This window comes from Sylvia atricapilla, chromosome 2 (genome assembly GCF_009819655.1).
Source record: "Sylvia atricapilla isolate bSylAtr1 chromosome 2, bSylAtr1.pri, whole genome shotgun sequence".
In the NCBI taxonomy this organism is placed as follows: Eukaryota; Metazoa; Chordata; class Aves; order Passeriformes; family Sylviidae; genus Sylvia; species Sylvia atricapilla.
The window spans coordinates 106,752,910-106,772,241 of NC_089141.1; the positions used below are offsets into that span (position 1 = coordinate 106,752,910).

Here is a 19,332-nt window from a genome sequence, read left to right on the forward strand (position 1 = left end):
CACTCCAATCTTTTTTCCTAAATTACAATAATACTTTTTGCTTCCTGGAGTAATGAAAGAGCATTAAGAGACTGTACAAAATTAAAAAAAAAAAATGTTTGGCTGATATGAAAAGCCATTGCTACTAAAATTAAATTCCTCTGCTTTTAAGAAATTCCACTGCTAACCACTGTAAAATAATCTTCACACTTGTATAACCTAAGAGAAAGAGGGAGTTACCTTTTCAGATTTTACTTTAAGTGTTCCTCTTTCAGGAGAAATATTGAAGTGAGCAGCTTTGCGGAATCTGAACGTTACTGGAAGGAACTTGGATTCATTTTTCATTGTGCACACAACTTGTGTTTTTTCACCCAAATAACAGTCCTCAAAATTAATCACTCTTCCTGGCTTGAAACTTAATATCACAGGGAATCCAGAACCCATCAAAGCTAAGTCCACATGACGAGAATGCCTCCCTGCATCAGACGAACACAAAAACAAGCAAGCAAACAAAACCGCTCTCACACCCATCATCTCACTAAGAGGACAGTCATGCTGTAGTTGTACAGTCATAAAAAAATAATACTACAAACCAGTATGTTTTATAATGCAGTTTCTATAAGCCTAATACAGAGATCTTTACTTCTAAAAGCTATTAGATAATGCATTCCCTCAGTAAAGAAGTTGAGGGTAATCAAACATGCACTTGAAAATGCACAAAACTGGTATTAGGGTCCTGCAAATGGCTGGGGGTGTTTTACTTCCTTCAAATATTTGCATTTTAATTATTATAATTTATAATTAGGTTATTGGTGTTCATTCGTAACACAAATAAATCCCTCCTTTCTACTCACTGTTCAAAGAGGTTTTAGTGCTAAAGCATTCAAGATGCAAGTTAATTTATTTGTGTTGATACGAACAAACAAAAAAGAGCAGATTTACCATAAAATTCTTAAGACAACCAAGAATTTTTTTAAAGCTTAAAAAAATCAAGATATACAGTTTTATCATCCATATATATACATTTCTCATGGTGACTATACATTTCTAACATACTTGTGGCTGCTGGGGCACCACCACTGAGGTCCTGAAGACAGACACCTCTCTGCCCAACAGCTTCAAATCTCAGGAACAGGACATAATCTTGAATCACTGATGCCTCATTCACTTCAAATTCTCTTTCAAGTTTTCTGTAATTAAATTAAAGTCTCAAATTAAAAGAGGAAAAAAACAAAACCAACCCCAAACCTTCCAAACCCAACCCACAAAAAATCAAGACATATTTTTGAACATCCAGTCTGGCTTCTTTGTTGTCAGTAACAGCTTGAACAAATGATCTTTATACTTCCTTTCAGAAAATGCAAATAGTACCAAATTTAAGCTCATCAATATCTGTGTGCTTATTATACTGGAAATTTGATACCTTTTCCAGTCTACAACAACTTCCTAAACTAATATCACATGTATAATAACTACCTGTATGAGTTTAAACAAGGGAAAATGGCAAGAGCACATTTGCTTTTTTCCTTATCCAAAAAGAAATGTTCCCTTATGTGTAGTTTTTGCTTTTGTTTTGGGTTGTTTTTATTTTTAATGAGATTACAGCATTCCATTGGTGGTTAACATATGGCAAAAAAAGTCTAATACAATTCTTATTCTCACAAAACCATCTCAACCAATTCTTGGTCCAAATACACCCTTAGGGTATTATAATACATAATCACATTTTATATTTATGTATTTTATATTTACATAAACAACAATCATAGAAATATTTCAGGCTTTGCTTTCTTATTTGCAGAATCACATCAAGAAATTTCTTTTAACATACATAAATACATAAGAAGTTACTCAGAAATAATTTACAGGCATATTAACTCAAAATTATTTTCTCTAAGACAGCTCTTGCAGAACAGTGTAGCCCAATCAACTTGTGCGTGTGCATTTAATTTGCATCACTCACTCACTCTGGACTAAAGCAGACTGTAATCAAAGATTTCTCATAAGGCAGCAAAGTTCCTTGATTGGGAACACACAAGATCAAGGTGGAAACATCTACATCTTTCTTTTTTAGGCTTAAGTCGTGTAAAACAGCATCTGTACTCCCCTGAAGATCTGTCCCCTAAAAAAAATCAAAACATGGAATAGTTGACCCTGTTCTGCTTTCCCTTTTGTGTTTTTCCTACACAAACATGCTCACGCATAACAAATGGAAGGACATATCACAGGAAATAGCAATCATATAGTTACACAGCACATGGCTGATTAAACAATTTTTAAATCAATTTCATGCCAATGTCTTGAATTCTCTTTTTGAAACATGAGTCTCAAAATTATTTCACTACCTGAGAAAAACAAGTCAAATCACAGATTATTAATATCTTAGAACTTAAATTGCATTCTGATAACTCCTAGTAAATAATAATATAAAAACTCAATTCTAGGGTTAAATTGAAATAAAAAACTTGCTGGTTGAACAGACATTTCAGAAAGCCTATTGATCAGGAAATAGTACAATATAGTAAACAATACTAGAAGATGAATACTGAAAAATAAAAAAATTCAAAAGCAGAAATTAAAACAAGTTTTCAACTGAAATAAAAACCAAAGCAGCTTCTTACCATCTCTCCCCCAATGGCATTGTCTTCCAGTATTGCTACCCAATCCACACTCTCAGGGCTTTCATTGTATAAATGTATTTTTTCTGTCTTTGAAGTCCCAAAGTAAAGAGGTCCAAAGTTAATGCATTTCAGTACTTTTCCACAGGACACTCCAAGAACTTTAAGAACTTGCTCAACCACAACACCTTTGACCCATACTTCAGCGCAGCCACGACTTTCCAACTCCACTCTGCCAGTAAGAGCAACAAGCAGCAACAGGTAATGTAGAGAAGAGTTAGAAATTATCACTTTGGTTAGTTTGCTTTGTATGAGAATCTGTGCCAAAACAAAAATGACCCAATCCAAGTACACAAATCACACAGATAAACTAAGTGGGAGAGCAGGGCAAGTGAGCACATCCTTAATGCCCTAACACGAACATCACCAATCAGGAAAAATCACACATTACAAGGTGGGGTTTTGGGTTTGGCTTGTTTTCTGACTTTTTTAAAATGTTTGAAATTATAGGACTGACATCTGCAAAGAATCAGGAGGTGTCCACAGACACTCCTCAGAGTCTTTGTATCTAAATACCAGTTTTAGCATATAAAACCTAATTTTCTTGTTAGGAACTGGAGCTAGAAGTTCATTTGAAGAAGCATAAAAGCACTGCAGCTGTTCCTGCCTGGAAGATTGATCTTGATGATTCCACAAATCACCAAAACAAAACCCCCAAGAAATCAACCACACCCTTCCCCAGTTCCCACATTGCCCAGAGAGGTCATGGATTCCCCACCACTGGAAGTGTTCAGGGACAGACTGGATGGGGCTCTGAGCAGCCTGGTCTGGTGGAAAGTCCCTGCCATGACAGAGGGGTTGGAAATACAGGATTTTAAAGTCTCTTCCAAGCCAAACCATGCTGAAATTCTAGGATTCTATAAGATATGCATTTAAAAGGAATCTACTCCAGTGTTGCAAATACATTCCCTCCAGTGAAAATAAGATAGACCAAAGAACACCAGAACATTTCTGCAACACCTCACACAGAGCTAAAAGAAAACATGCAGTTACAGAAGCTAAGAAAATTAAGGAATACAGGATGAGCAGAAAGGTGAAAGTTACAAAATCTCCTGATTAGTTTTATTCTGAGAAATGTGCAAACATCCCATATCGTTACAAATTATGAAGAGTTTTATTTACACTGCCAGGTATATAATTTACATATCACTTTACTGTGGAGATAATATAACAATCAAATTAATTAAATAAAACTAAATATTAAAGACAGCAACTGACACTTAGGAACTTAACTTTAATTTTAGATAAACATTAATAGTTAAGACTAGACTTAATAACAGACCAAAAATGGAATTTACAGAGCTGTATCTCTTCAGTTTACACTCACTTCATCATTTCTTTGATGACTCCGGGTACATCTGTGCAGATATCAACTCGAATTTTCCTTACAGATTTTGGCTTTACCACTCCTCTGGCAGGTTTTATGTTAAGCAGGACTACCCCATCATATAATACCCTAAATACACCTAAAAAAACCCAGAGCAATCAACAGAATGCTACGCAATATAAAACTGTAAATTTATATGCTTCTATTACACACTTGAAATTGCATGACACAATGCAGATGTTCACAAGCAGTATATCTCCCTATGAAAACAGAAAACATAGAGTTAACCTTTTTATAAGCTATTTCCAAGCAAGAGAATGTCATTATTTCCAGCCTTTGTTTAATTATTACACCCATATGTCCAATTCCATTTTGCAAGCCGTGATTGTAACAGGAAAGGCACTCACATTCCAAACAAAATTCCAAACTCACATTCCAAACAAAAGTGACTATAGCATGAAGTGGCTATAAATAACATCTGCAAACATTATACAAAGCTCTAAGAAGTTACAGTAGCCAGAAAGTTAAGTGCCTACTGCAGGGTTACAACAGCTACTGCAGAAGAGAACAGTAAATATTTCTAGGTTATAAAAGTATTTTATTAAATGTGGAAAGAACACAGTATTTAACCAACACCATTAATTATCTGACATTCTATAATAGACACAAAGAAATTGTTTCAAATGTACAAAAAATGCACTCTTTGATTTCATATAAAAGATAATCTCTGAGATCAGAAGCAGGAACAAAGGACTCCTTTTGGAATGACAGGTGAAATGCAATCCCTGAGTCTTGGGCCAGCACAGAGCACTTCCTGCTCACAGAGTTCATGGGCTGCCTGTCACTGTGACCTGCTGTGTTACGATTTACAGAGCTACAGAAACACAGATTCAGCTGCTCTTCCCTTGTCTGTCCCCAAGACATCCTTTACCAACCATCACCCTCTCACTAGTTTTCATCCAACCCTATCAAACTCCACCATGCAGCCTGCAGGTATCATGCAACAGAATTTATGACTAGAAACAGTTCCCTACACAATATGGAAAGCATTATTATCATGAAACTTAGTTGTAAATGCAGATATACTGTAGGTTATCTCATTTTCTTTACCTAATCATAATTGCTCAAAGTAGTAAGTTAGCATATATGAGAAAGACCTGATTATATAAACTACATCTTAAGATGAACTGGCTAGGAAAGACAGCCGCAATAATTTCTCCTTTTACTTCATGGAAAAAAAATAAAATATCTGCTGTATCTAAACAGAATTTTGTTTATTTTTTGGTTTTGGAGTTTTTTATTATTGCAACTCTGTGTTTCTGTAATCATGTATTTTCTCTTAGTACAATATGTCATATGAAAATCTAGGAGACAAATGTTCCCACAACTTTGGCCTAATGCAAAAAAATTAAATAAATAAATAAATAAAAGGCAGCCTTTAATGTAACAAGCAAATGTACAAATAAGGAACCAAAATAATTATCTGCCTTAAATTTGTTGTTTGAAACTCAGCATATTTTCCACCTTGCCTCTAAGGAAAGGTGTCTGAAGCTTTGTCCAGTGCAAAAGGCAGTCAAACAAGGTATTTGGATCATATAAGCACTGTTATGCTCCTCTGTCCATGTTTCTTACTCTCCTTGGAATAGCAGCTCACAGAAATTTAAGGATGTGCCTGTTGTAAAAGCTGTAGGATTTCAAAAGCTATGGCAGCAAGATAAAAGGCTTCTCATTATCTTCTAGCAACAAATACAATTCAATTCCCATCACAGAAGACTTTAGTTTGGAAAGTTCAGGGAACTTGTAGTTGTTTATTCAAAAGACAGGTCTGGGGACCACAGAAGCACAAAGCAAGAGCAGATGTGATTTGCTGCTGTCTATGCTGGGCACACTAAGGCAATGAGCAACTATTATTTTTACATCTTCAGTTGGGACTCTAAAGCAGAGAATTCATAAAATTTTCAAAGTTCTAAAGTATTTTTTCTTTCCTAAATGGAAATACAGTACTGGCTACATAAACAGTGAGCCATGTACAACACCGGCAGCTACAATACTCATAATCTGCATAACCCAAAATTCCAGTTAATTGCTACTTGGTCACTCAAGTGTTAACTTGCATAAAATTACTTTTTCCAATAAAATAAAACATGTATTATTCAATGCATATTAATATTTACCTGAAGTTGTTCCTTGGTTAGTAATACGAATCTGTTTAGAAACTAGTTTATTGTTTGCAATCATTTCACCAAAATTAACCTCTGACTCTATTTCCAGATCACAGTATGGAATTAATCTGCAGAGAAAAGACAACATAATATTTCCTGAAACTTGAAAATACCTTTGAATTTTAAAAGAAACTTGACTAAGCACTCCAGTGGAGTAGAGTTCTCCTTTTGTCTTAGTCCTTCTATTAAGGTTTTGGCAACTCACTTCAGCACTACAGCATACACAGGGAAGATCTAAAAGAGAGATACTTATTTATGACTGTTTAATGACTCAGTATTCTAACTTTAAAACAATATAGCTCTAAATCATTAGTCCAAATTGAATGCACACACTTCTATTTCATTTTAAATAATTCATTACAGTACTTAAAGTATAATTATCCTGAGTTAGTTGCATCACAAAATAAGACCAAATAATTCAACGTCATTCATTATGAGCTGCATGAACTAAAAGCAGAGAAGAAGTAGTGCCAGTTTACAGCTTTGTGTTTGATAAGCACTTTTTGTGACTTCAACAAAACTTATTAAAACAGACAGAAGTGGGTAATGACAGAAGCCACTAGGTACTTCTGTTTATTTAAGAACCTCAGCCACTGAGATGACATCACTGTATTGGTACTTTTTAGCCATAATGAAAAGATCATGCCTCAGGAAACTTGTATTTTAAAGACTCCAAATTTTAATACAATGACACCTCTGGTCTAGCAGAAAACTGTGTTTCAAATCAATTGGAATTTTACATCAGCACAGCAGTCTGTCTCCTCTTAGCCACAAAATGCAGGAACAATTCCATCTCCTCATCTGTGTCACATGCAGTACAGAAGAAATAATGGAGAAGAGAAATAAATATCCTTGTTTGAGCAAAGTAGACTCTGCATATATTTATATTCTATTGCATAAATGGGAGGGGAGGGAGAAGAAAGGGAAAAAGAAAAAAAATTAATCAAAAGGCCACAAGAGAATTTGCTTTCAGGAATTTCAACACCCTTTTAATTCTCTTTGATAATTAATCGTAATGTAAAAAAAATAGCTTAATAAATTCTTGAAAGACATGATGCTAGACCAGCAGGATGTGGCAGAAAAAAAAAATTTAAAAATAGCAATCATCTATCAAAGTTAGAGTACACTCGAAACAATTGTAAAAATTCTACTTTCCAAGTATCCAGACACTCTTACAAGAAGCTTTATTGGAAGAATGAAACAAAAGTATTTCTTCTCTCAAGATCCAAATATCTCCTTTCCCAAGTGGACAGAAATAAGCATATATTCTATATGAAATGAGATTTTCTAATAGATACAGACCTGCAAAAATGAGGTAAGTCAAGTTAAAAGGTTTAGGGTTACTGCTTTAATACAGTGTGAGGTTTATTTGCTTTATTTGCTGGTTGGGGTTTCTTCATGAAGCTGGAATATACTGCTTTTGCATGACACAAAATACATTTTAAAACACTGATTAAAAGAAATCATAAAGTATACTTGTATTTCCAAACACAAAAAAAAAAAAAAAAAAAAAAAAAAATTAAAGCCTGTCAACATTTCCCCTGCAAAGGACACTTAAACATGAAGAGGTGAAATACTTAATCTATTGCAAGTCCTTTCCAGAAAAGTAACCAGAGGCATTATCAGCATAAGTGGCTTTACCTTCACAATACTACTCTGATAAAAATTTAAAAATTTTCTAAAGTCCTTAAACAAGTGATATTGCTCTGAAATATGTACCATATTTTTAGTATTAGGCAACATATGTTTCACTATATCCAGATTTGCAACTGTTATGAACAATTACTGTAAAATCTTCTGTATCAGTGATTCAGTATGAAGGGAAGACATTAGGAGTAGCTGTTGACTTGTCTACTAATACAGCATTCAAAATCATCAACATTATCACAACCAAGTTAGAATAAGGCAAAACTAAAAATCCAGACTCTCTATGACTTGAGAGGGATATCACCCCAATGAATTACTTAACCATGTGGTGCTCTGAAAAAAAAAAAAAACAAATCTTACTTTTGTTAAGAAAACTTACTGCTTGTTTTCCATGCAATTGACAGACTAATTACAAAGCCATAACTGACAGCCAGAAGTCAACTTTCCCCAAGATTAAACTGCAAATATTAAAACAGCAAATGAACTCTTGAATATCATACCCAAGCACGGGGATATGAACTATGTCATCATCTATTAAAAGAGTCAGGTTATCCTGAAGATCTTCTGCACACTTGGGAGTATATTCCACAACAGCTTTAATCTGAAGTCCAGATGCAACAGGTTTTTCTGGATTTTCCACAATCAATTTCAACTGAAATTAAGAAAAAAAAAAAGTGTTTTTAATTGTTATGCATTTCTAGATTAAGGAGGATATAGATGTAGTTTACTTTCAGGAGAATACAAGGATTGATTTAGAATTTACCATGAAACTACATGCAAGTTTTTATAATTTTACCTCCCTATTTCTTGAAGTTCAGACTTTTTACAGGAAAAGAGAAAGACAGAATGAATTAGGAAAATTTTCTAGTCTTTCCAAGAGAGGTCCAGCTTTTCCTACTGTTGCAAAAAAAATCTTCTCAAGCAACGCAAAATTAAATCAGCTATTACTCAGTGAAGAATATTTTTAGTACCTGAGAAAATAACAAGGATTAAGTCTCAGTTCAAGCAGCAACAAAAGGGGAAAGCAAAGAGTTTCCTCCAGGTCTGACTGATACCAACAGAAAGTCTCAGTGCTCATTGAAAATCTGCTTGAAAGGCCCAAAGCACCTTCAGTCTTGGGAGTCAAATGAAAGAGAAAAAAAAACAGAGGGATGGAAAGCACTCTTTTCTCTCTCTAAAAAAAAAAAACAAAAAACCACAAAACATCTGCCTAAATGAAACACTTCCTGCACCTTTCCTTGAACAGAAGACACAAGTAACCCACTAGCACATAGAGGGAAATCCAGCATTTTACACACTCCTAGGAAAGCCTCAAAGTCTAGAGCTCCTCTAGTGGTTCAGTCTCTTTAAAATTCATATTATTACCCCAAACACAGTGGGCTTCCACTCTTTAAGTCTTTATTTTTTATTTCTGAAAGAGTCTTCCCAGTATTATCCACATTTTCTGTTCTAGTTTATGTTTTAAATATGCAAACAAAATCTACTACTTGCTGGTTCTGTTACCCAAGCATCTCCTCCTATTCCTTTAGAATCCTCCTAGGAGTATAAATACTCAGCTAAAGGAAATTTATGTCATGCATATGACTGTGGGCTGGATATTGAAAGAAGTTATCAGATGTTATTCATAGCAACCATACTATCTTGAGAAAAGATTGCAAACATCCTCTTTTCTGAGAGGGTTTAAACTTCCTATTTTATGAGAAAGCTCTCAGCAAACAAGCACTACAAGGGGAGTATTCCAATCAAAAAACTTAAAAGTATACAACTTAGAAATGAGGTAAGAGAACTATCCCTTCCCAGATTTGGTGTTCACACCACAGCAGTGTGATCCATTTTTACAGAATGTTCCCTGAAGTTACGAGGATGCATTCTTGCGGGATGCATTCTGGAGAGCGCAAAGCCAGCCAAGAAGGCAAAACAGGATTTGTTACCAACAAGGGACAGAACCATTAAGGCTGGAAAAGACCTCCAGCATCATCCAGCTGTTAATGGCTGATCTAGTAAGGAAAGCTTCTTTATTTCTACTGAAACCACGGATTTAAGAAAGAAGGAAGCTCTCTCTAAACTGTTCGCAGCCTATGGAGAATAAAGAACCGGGAAGCTCAGAGTTCTCTTCGTTCTGCCGCTGCTCCCGCGGGCTGGAGGCGCGGCCCGGGCGAACGCAGGGCGGAGAGGCGGCCGCGGGCACCTCCCGCCGCGGCCGGCCCTCACCTGGGGCTCGCGTGGCGGCAGCAGCCGCAGGTGGCAGGCGCCCGGCCGCAGGTTCTGCACGGTGAGCGCGGCGCGGTAGCAGCTCCCCGGGACCGCGTCAGTGAAGCGCAGCTCGGCCGGGTCGATGCGCACCCCGCACACATCCCGCCGCCGCTCCGCCATGGCCCGCCCGGCCGCCAGCGGCAGCCTAGCAACGGACGCGGGGCGCTGATTGGCGGAAAAGGCGCGGCCAGGCCAAACCCACCAATCGGAACAGGAGCGGAGGGAGGGCTCGGGCGGACTCGGCTGGCTTCGTCTCGGTCCGGTTGGGCTCGGGCGAACTCGGCCGGGTTCGTCTCGCTCCGGTTGGGCTCGGGCGGACTCGGCCGGGTTCGTCTCGGTGCGGTTGGGCTCGGGTGAACTCGGCCGGGTTCGTCTCGGTCCGGTTGGGCTCGGGCGAACTCGGCCGGGTTCGTCTCGGTCCGGTTGGGCTCGGGTGAACTCGGCCGGGTTCGTCTCGGTCCGGTTGGGCTCGGGCGAACTCGGCCGGGTTCGTCTCGGTCCGGTTGGGCTCGGGTGAACTCGGCTGGTTTCGTCTCGGTCCGGTTGGGCTCGGGCGAACTCGGCCGGGTTCGTCTCGGTCCGGTTGGGCTCGGGTGAACTCGGCTGGGTTCGTCTCGCTCCGGTTGGGCTCGGGTGAACTCGGCTGGTTTCGTCTCGGTCCGCCTGGACCGGACCGGACGGGGCTGCGCTGGGCTCGGCTCGGGTGACACAGGATGTCCAGGTCGGGTTTGAATGTCTGCAGGCAGGGAGTCTTCTTGACCTCCCTGGGCAGCCTGTTCTAGTGCTCTGGCACCTTCAACATAATTTATGTCCAGTTAATTTTTTTTTTCTTTAAGGCAGTTGTAGTATTATCCACATTTTCTGTTCTAGTTTGTGTTTTAAATATGCAAACAAAATCTACTACTTGCTGGTTCTGTTACCCAAGCATCTCCTTCTATTCCTTTAGAATCCTCCTAGGAGTATAAGTACTCAGCTAAAGGAAATTTATGTCATGCACATGACTATGGGTTTGATATTGAAAGGGTATCCATGTTTGAATTCTGAGGTGTGTAGTATCTTGCTCGTGTTGAGGTGGAACTTCTTTTGTTTTAGTTACGGCCCTTGCTCCTCCTCCTGTCACTGCCGTGCCACTGAAGAGGCTCTGTCACCACCCTCTTGGCGCCCACTTTTGAGATATTTATGAGCATAAATGAGATCTCCTCTCAGTCGTCTCCTCTCCAGACTCACCAGGCCCAGCTCCCACAGTCTCTCCTCATCAGAGATGCTCCAGATCCCTCCCTCATCACCTTTGTGGCCTCTGCTGGACCCTCTCCAATAGCTCCGTGTCTTTTCTGTGCTGAGGATCCAGGTTGGACACTCCAGGTGTGGCCTCACCAGGGCCAAGTAGAGAGGTTCCCCTCCCTCGACCTGCTGGCCACACTCTTCCCAGAGCACCCCAGGATGGGATTTAGCACTAAAGAGGTACCTGAGCAATGCCCACCTTGGGGCTCAGGGTCAGGGCTGTCCACCATGTCCCCTCTGTCCACCCCAGGTGTCTCCTGCCATGGCTCCCGCTCCAACAGCAGCCTGGGAGAGTGACGGGTGATACAGACAGGGGAGCCCTGGGGTTCTTAAAGTAAAGATGGATTGCACTGAAATAAAACCAGCCTGAGTACTCTTCTGGACCTCCACGTCATTTACAGATGCAGCCTGCCCAGAGCCAAAGCAGCACGAACACTCCTAAGTGCAGGGAGCTGAGTGCCTGCAGTGCCAGCGACCACGCTGATAATTCACAGCACGCGTTTACGGAGTGCGGGAAGAGGTGCTCCTGCCCTGATCCTTCCTGTGCCCTAAGTTAAGCGGTAAAATGAGGTTGACAAGATTCCATCACTTACACTTGGAGTGCCATGGGCCACTCCCAAAATTTGCCCTAAACAGGACAGCCACATTGCCTTCAAATTAGGAGAATAAAGGAGGGAGAGCAGCACGCACAGCAGGTACAGAGAACCTCAGACATGAGTTCTGATTAACTCAAAATGTTTTGCCTTGAATTACTTCATTGCTTGAAAGTGCATAAGGACTGAAATTATGTTTTAAAAGTCGGATATGAGGAGCTGCAAACATGGATTGCACAGATCAGAGCTACAAAATAAAAAAAAATAAATTTAATAAGTCATGAAACCTAGAGGGAAAAAGGAGAGTGAAAAGTATTTGTTTCTATTGCTGGGGAAGGATGCTAACTGGTTTTTTTGTCCCTCTTAAAGATTCAAATGATAGCTATCCGTCTGTAGGTCACTAAAGAATGTGCTAGAACATGGCATTGCAAGCGCTAACAGTAAAAGCGTCTGGAGGGAGTTCTTTGGGAAGACTACTTGAATATTTTATGGTAACATGGTTGTACTTAATGGAAGAACACACAAAAAAATGAAGTAAAAAATTAAAATAGAAGATTACCTTATCAAATAATTAAATTCTCTCTTCTTTTTCAGTACAGAGTGGAGAACACTCCTACATAGTTTCTCTTGTCCTTTGATGCTAATTCTTTCATGGCAGGATTGATTTTTAAAGATTTCTGTCTCTGCTGCTTGCTCCAGCTCTCACTGACAAAGTTACCACTCCACAAGAGAATTAATATCAAAAACACTGGTCTATTTTCCCTTGATTTGACATAGATATGTCCATACAAAATTTTAATCAATTTAACTAAATCTTAAACAAATTTAAATTGCTTGTGTATAAAGAGTCAGGTCCAGCATGAAAAGAATCCTGAACTCTCTGAAATACTTTGGCTAGGCTCTCTTCCTCTTCTACAGAATATTACATCCAAATGCTTATTATTGCCATCACTACAATAGCTCATGATGAAACACCATTGGATAATGGACTCTTCTCCTTCCTTTTATCAGTTCAGTCTGGATTCATAAGCATTTTTTTCTTGGTCAACTAATACTCATCCCCAAAGTGAAGACTATTGTAAAGGAACAGGTGTACTTTGTTGAACCCTTTTATGATAAAGGATGACAGGATCCTTTATACCTAATGCTAGGTTATAGACTATGTATTGTCATTCTCCTTATCATCTGACCACATTAAGAGCGATTTTAGTTCTGCAGAAATTTTACAGTAATCAGAAATTTTACAGTACAGAAACTGTGCAGTAATCTGTACAATTCCCATTGCATCTACCTTAGCAATATCAGATGATGAATAAAAAAGCTTCACAGCAAACTTCTCACTATTTTATTATAGTCATCAGAGAGTCTTATATAAATCCACACCACACCTCAATATCAGAATAATTTCCATCTTCTCTAAGGCAGACTTTGAGACCTGAAAGTTCCTTAACTATCTGCTGACCTGACTATCCTCCCAGCTTTCAGGCAGAAAACTGGAATATCATCATTAGGCTTTTTCCATTTGATAAAAAAGGCTAATTTGTTTGACATTAAATAGCTCCTAACTTGTTCAGATCAATCCATGGCCAGTGTAAAACAAGGTGCAGAATCAGAAAGCCATCTCCAGTCTGTTTTCTCCAGCTGCACAGGGGAAAGCTTTACTAGAAAATATATATTAGTAAACAGCAAGATCTGAGACACTGCTCCTACTTCTCCATGTTGTAAACACAGGTCAAAGATGCCTGGAAAGCATCTGAGTCTTCTATTAGAGCAGAAGTAGATCTCACTTATCCAGGAATCTGTAAAAGCACAGGGAAATCCCTTCAGAAAGCATTCTAAAGGATGAAAAGGGGAAAGTTAAACTGATCATAAGGGTGGTTTATTTGACAGTAATTCAGCAACAAGAAATGACAGTGATATGTGAAATAATTAAAGTAATTTGAAGAAACTGCCACTCATACTGCCCTTCCTTGCTGGAACCTGTATCCAGAGGAACTGTGATTTGAACTGTGAATGTTGACCTGTTTATTCCGCTTCGAGAGGAATAAATATTTTTAGAATATACGAGAAGGAAATACAACCACTTACTGGTTAAACAAACAAAGGGTGCATATTTTTATATCAGCTTTTAGGAATCAGAAACAGATAAAGTCCAAATAATGAAGACTAATAAGATATTCCTTTGCATTTAATCTTGCAAATTGCTCTGTTTAATGGAAAACGAGGATGTTCAAAATGACAGATTAGAGCTCTAATTCTCTCTAAAGGTCTCTTCACTCAGCAAAGCATTTTGTTAGAGGCAGAACTAATGAAGATTTTATTGGGTCTTTTTTGCTGAATGAAACCATCAGTCTTCACAAAACACGTAAGAATTGCCAATCTCTGAGCTGTCCCTCCATCTCAGACTGGGCTGAAAAGAGCGTGACCAAAATTGTAAAAATAGTGAGCAACAGAGATTCTTAGTTAGACTAGGCAATCACAAATGCCTTCCCTTTTTACAGTGACTCTGTAGGAATTGGTAAAGAAAAAAACCTGTATTATAAACACAAACATTCGCCATTATTTGACGATATAGCTTAGGGCCCCCTGAGCCACACACTGAGTTATTATATTTGTCATGGAGCAGAATCAGAGTGGTTTTATCAGCACAATCAGTCGGTTTGGCCAGACAGGAGGTCAGCCACAGTACAGCTGGAACATGACAATACTGATCTGGGGATCAAGGCTACTCCCAGCACTCAGTGCTGAGCTGAATGTTTTGATCTTATGAGCTCACAGCAGTTAATCCAAAGATTTCGGCACCAAAGTACAAATGCGCCCTTTGTTTCCTGCAGTCTGCAACACTGGAAATGCTCTCTGCATCTGGCATCATTTTTAATCACTGTTTGTGGAAACATCCTTGTTCATGAAAAATTTAGCAACTCTAAAAGCATCCATATCCACTCCCAGATTTCATGTATTAGACAAATACAAAAATTGCAGGGTAGAAAGAAAAACCCTTGAAAAACACTGAGAAACATAATGAAGATCTATCTTTTATGCTGGGCAGATCATCTTTGATCAAAACAGAACACAGCTGTGGAGAAATTGCATAAATGTAGATAATAGGAAATTCAGGTAAAGGATGTTCTGAAAATCTCACATTTTCATCAGCTTCTTTAACAGCTGTCTGTGGTTTTCAAATACTCCCATAAAATCTCAATATTTACCATGCTGAACCAGAACAGTAGAGTTTCCAGGTATCAAGATGTCAACAGTTATTGGCATCAATAAATCGATATTAAATTTCAACTATACACAACTAAGATGTGATTTTCTATAGTTGCTAATGGTGAGATTCATCTCAGCACACTTCACTGATTGAAAATCAATGTCCAGTGCAAGCTTCCACTATGGTTAGGAGGGAGATAAGTACCTCCATGATCATTCTCCTCCCCTTAAATAGGTATTTGAAATAGAGTTCCATATATCACATTGGCTTTGTGTGGGTCTCTGGGTATCTAGTCACTTCTCCAATTTCAAGAATCTTTTTCTTAGGCAGAAATGATAAGATTATTGAAAAGCATGTTCATATATTAGTACTTTTTTTTTTCCTTTTGCCAAAAATTACTGCCTAATCATTGTGTGGTAGAATTCTGTGTATTTTTATTTTACACATATCTTATACAGTTTATATGAAATTATCATCTTCCTTAGAATCCAAGTGCTTAGCAAGATAAATTAAATTTGCATTCTGACAATCTAGAGTATTGGATCACTCCCTGGTTTTCAGTCTTTTAGGTACTGATCCTTCTGAGATCTTGAAATTTTTATCTCCTTGATTTCAGTTACAGCTGGAAACCATTACCAAAGAGATGTGTCTATTTACTCTAAATACTATCAGACTGTAATTCAGTACACTCTCTCCACTCCTCTTTTTCAGTTTAAAGCCACCACCACTTGTGAGAAGTCCCTCTCCAGCCTTCTTGTATCTGGCTGCTCTGTATCAGTCCACTTTGCCTCAAATACTATCTATGGTCCTGATGAATGTCATCAGAGCTTGTTGCATTAAGCTGGGAGAGCTCATCTGTCTTCATAAGTTACAGATGAAAGGATATTACCTAATTCAGTTGGGCCCTTATCCAATGGTGGCCTTGAAGATCAATAGAGAAGTTTTAGAATTGCATTAAATGGTAATTAGGATAGAACATATCTTGCAGAGTATAGAACATACAGACTCTGGGGAGTTTATGCTGTTCAGTGGGTTGATGATGCTTTGTGTCAACATGTGCTTTTTCTTATGAAATTTACACAATTTTTTTCAGATTGCTATTTTACTATTTTGTCCTACACTAGGAATAAATATGGTAATTCAACTGACTTTCACTATTTCATTCACCATTTAGTGTATCTCCTTCCTAATATTTTTTTGCTCAGCTAAGTCCTGTGTTAATATATTTTCCTTCACTTGAGAATTTCTCCATGCTGTTTTCCCTTTTCTAGTCCCCTGATATTTTCAAATTATGCAGTCCACCTGTAAATCCACCTACAGATACATGTCCTAATGCAGTTTAATGTCCTGTCTGTATTGATGTTTTGTATAATGCAGACATTAAATTGATTTCTCCTCTCCAACACACATTTTTCTTTCTGACTGGTCATATCAACATAACACAGGTGTTAATATCCTCTTTTCATCATGCAGTACTCTCACCTTATCTATATTTCACCTGCCATCATGTGGCCTAATTTGTCAGCTACAGATACAGCACATCTGTTCATTATGGTAGTGTGAGGTATGTCTGAATTTAGGCTACCCTATGATGGGCTTTTTGCCCTTCCTAATTTTTTCTAGCCATAGCGAGAATTATTTAATGTGCTTGGGAAAAAAAAGGCAAGCTTGAAGGTAAGACCCTTACTGAGACTCAAGAGCTGACACCATTTTTTTTAGCTTGGCAATGAACTTTCTTTTGGCAATTTCATTAGGCACCTATATAGTATACAACAAAATTACATCCATCAGTGCTGTAAGACAAGAACAGAAAATAGAAATGCATAATAAAAGCAATTATCCAGTGGGAATAGAGGTCACCAGTATTAGCAGAGCTATTCTCAAAGAGCTATTAGTTTGGGAAACTATTGAGAGCTGAATCTCATTTCTTCAGTACTTATTACTTTCTATTAACTGAAGAGGAATCCACATTCCTGAAATTACAATTACTAGCCCATGTTCTCATGGGGGACTTTGAATTACCAGATGTCTGCTGGAAATAGAGTGCAGCAGAGAAAAACAGTCTAGGAGGTTCCTGGAGAGTCTGGAGGGTAACTTCCAGACAGCTGGTGAGGGAGCCAGCAAAGGAAAGTGACTCACTGGATCTGTTGTTTGTGGACAGAGAGGGGCAGGTGGGTGATGTGATGGTCAGAGGGTCTTGGGCACAGCCATCAGAAAATCATAGTCATTCATGGAGAAGGAAGGAGGTCAGCAAAACTGTGCCTTGGTATCAATAGGGTAGACATTGTTCTCTTAAGGAGCTTGGTGGAGTGGCTGGGGAGAAAGTCCTGAGGGGTTAAGGAGTCCAGGATGACTGGACCTTCTTCAAGAAGGAAATCTTTAAGGTACAGGAGCAGGCTGACCCCATGTTCCACTTTGGGGAAGAAAGAGACTCTCAGCTGAGCCCATCATCCATGGGGATGGTGATGCACTGGGGATCTGTCTGCGTGACTTATTTCTCACTTGTCTTCCCTTGCAAGCCTCCAGTACTGAGAACAACTGTGCACTCAGCTGCACACATCAAGCAAGCTCCTGTATTTATGGTGATGCCTCAAGTTTAAGCTTTCATATTTTCCAGATTCTTTACTGCCTTAGTGTGTGACTCTGAACTTCATATAAAGTGTTCGCAAGTTCTCTTCACAGGGTAGTTAGACAAAACAATCCTTTTCCAGCCTGAGAACCAAGGACACCATTGCAGCTTCTGGCCCAATATGTAAATGGACAAAAACTTATAAAAGTGTGAAAACTTGTGACAGGTCATCCATCTTCGATCCATCTTGGATGGAGCTACAGCCAGGCTCTTGTACTGCCCAAGGTGTATCTTTGAAAGCCTTTTAAATAAATATCTATTTTATTCCTTTAACACTGTCTAGCCTCTGTTCCAGGTAGCCTCTCTAGGCATCAATGGCAGTGCTCTTCTTTCCTCTGTTGCCAAAAGAATGGTCAGATGTAGCACAGAAGAATTCTATTATCGCAGTATTTTTATATTTTTTGACCAAACTCTGAAAATAAATTCATCTGTCTAATGCCATTATTTGTTGAGGAAGTATAATAACATTTTAATGCTGATTTTAAATTCCTTGTATTTGAATTAGCTGGCATAATTTAATTCAAATTTGGCTTTCAGCAACCACTGGAACATTTCCCCACAAGTCCTCACCCACAGGGCTATAAGCCAGCTTACAAAGATTTTCAAATTCCTAGCCATGAGCATGATTCTTTTTGGTAATATCATGAGGGCAGCACTCCTCCACCTTTGTAGTTTCAGGGCTCCAGCTAACCTCAATATTTAACACATCTCTTGCTACATCTCACCAGGCATTGTGAAGCATTTCCTGGCAGTTGCTGAGTTTCATAGCAGTGACTTTTTATAACATTTAAGATAAAAAAGGTCTTGTGATCATCTAATCAGACTTTCAGTGATATTAAAGCCTCATGATTTACCAAAGTCTAATGGCTTTTTTAATTCCAGCAGCTGGAGTTGTACTAAAACTTATCCTTCAGATATCTTGATATAAAGACCTTCAGTTCTGATATACTTGTATTTTTTGATTGGTTGCAGTTGCTAGTTACCCTTCTCTTTATTCTCTGTACTGTCACAGATCTGCATCCATCATCTATGGATGAGCTCACTATGTCTCCAAATCCAACATCTGCGGCTGAAAATAAGGATTCTCTCACATCTGCAGAAGTAATCAAAGGACACCAGGAGAAGTTTTGTTGACACTTCGAATAGCAGACTGTTGTTCTGGCATTTAAAATACATTACTGGCATTTCAGAAATCTCTGATTACCCTCATCTTATATTCAGTTATATTCAGTCTCCATTTAGAGAGGCAAAAAAATAGTATATTAACGTGTAGTTAAAATTTGCAAAGATCTATTCCAGATATGAAGAACAGATAAAATCTTAAATGAAAGAAATTTAGGGTCTTTGTTTTTCTGCAGCATTTAAATGCTATGGATGGATGAAAAAAAATTGATATAAATGTGAAAGTAAAACAAAAAAGTAACAAGGATATCTGCATACATAACTTTTTTTCTCACTCACACTAGCAAGATCACAACTGAAGCACTGTTCAGGCTAGTCTCAAGTGAGCAT

At 38.5% G+C, this 19,332-nt stretch overlaps 1 protein-coding gene across 1 annotated transcript in view; it reads right to left on the reverse strand.

The window, feature by feature from the left end:
- The window catches only part of CFAP47 (cilia and flagella associated protein 47), a 261,413-nt gene extending 251,187 nt beyond the window's left edge, over window positions 1-10,226 (reverse strand). Inside the window, exons 1-8 of the mRNA XM_066314030.1 lie at window positions 10,065-10,226; window positions 8,354-8,505; window positions 6,159-6,274; window positions 3,985-4,123; window positions 2,601-2,829; window positions 1,947-2,101; window positions 1,036-1,169; window positions 220-455 (exon numbers count right to left, since the gene is read on the reverse strand). Of these exons, the coding sequence (XP_066170127.1) occupies window positions 220-455; window positions 1,036-1,169; window positions 1,947-2,101; window positions 2,601-2,829; window positions 3,985-4,123; window positions 6,159-6,274; window positions 8,354-8,505; window positions 10,065-10,226 (1,323 nt within the window). The remainder of the gene's footprint in view (window positions 1-219; window positions 456-1,035; window positions 1,170-1,946; window positions 2,102-2,600; window positions 2,830-3,984; window positions 4,124-6,158; window positions 6,275-8,353; window positions 8,506-10,064) is intronic.
- Between the last annotated feature and the right edge of the window lie 9,106 nt (window positions 10,227-19,332).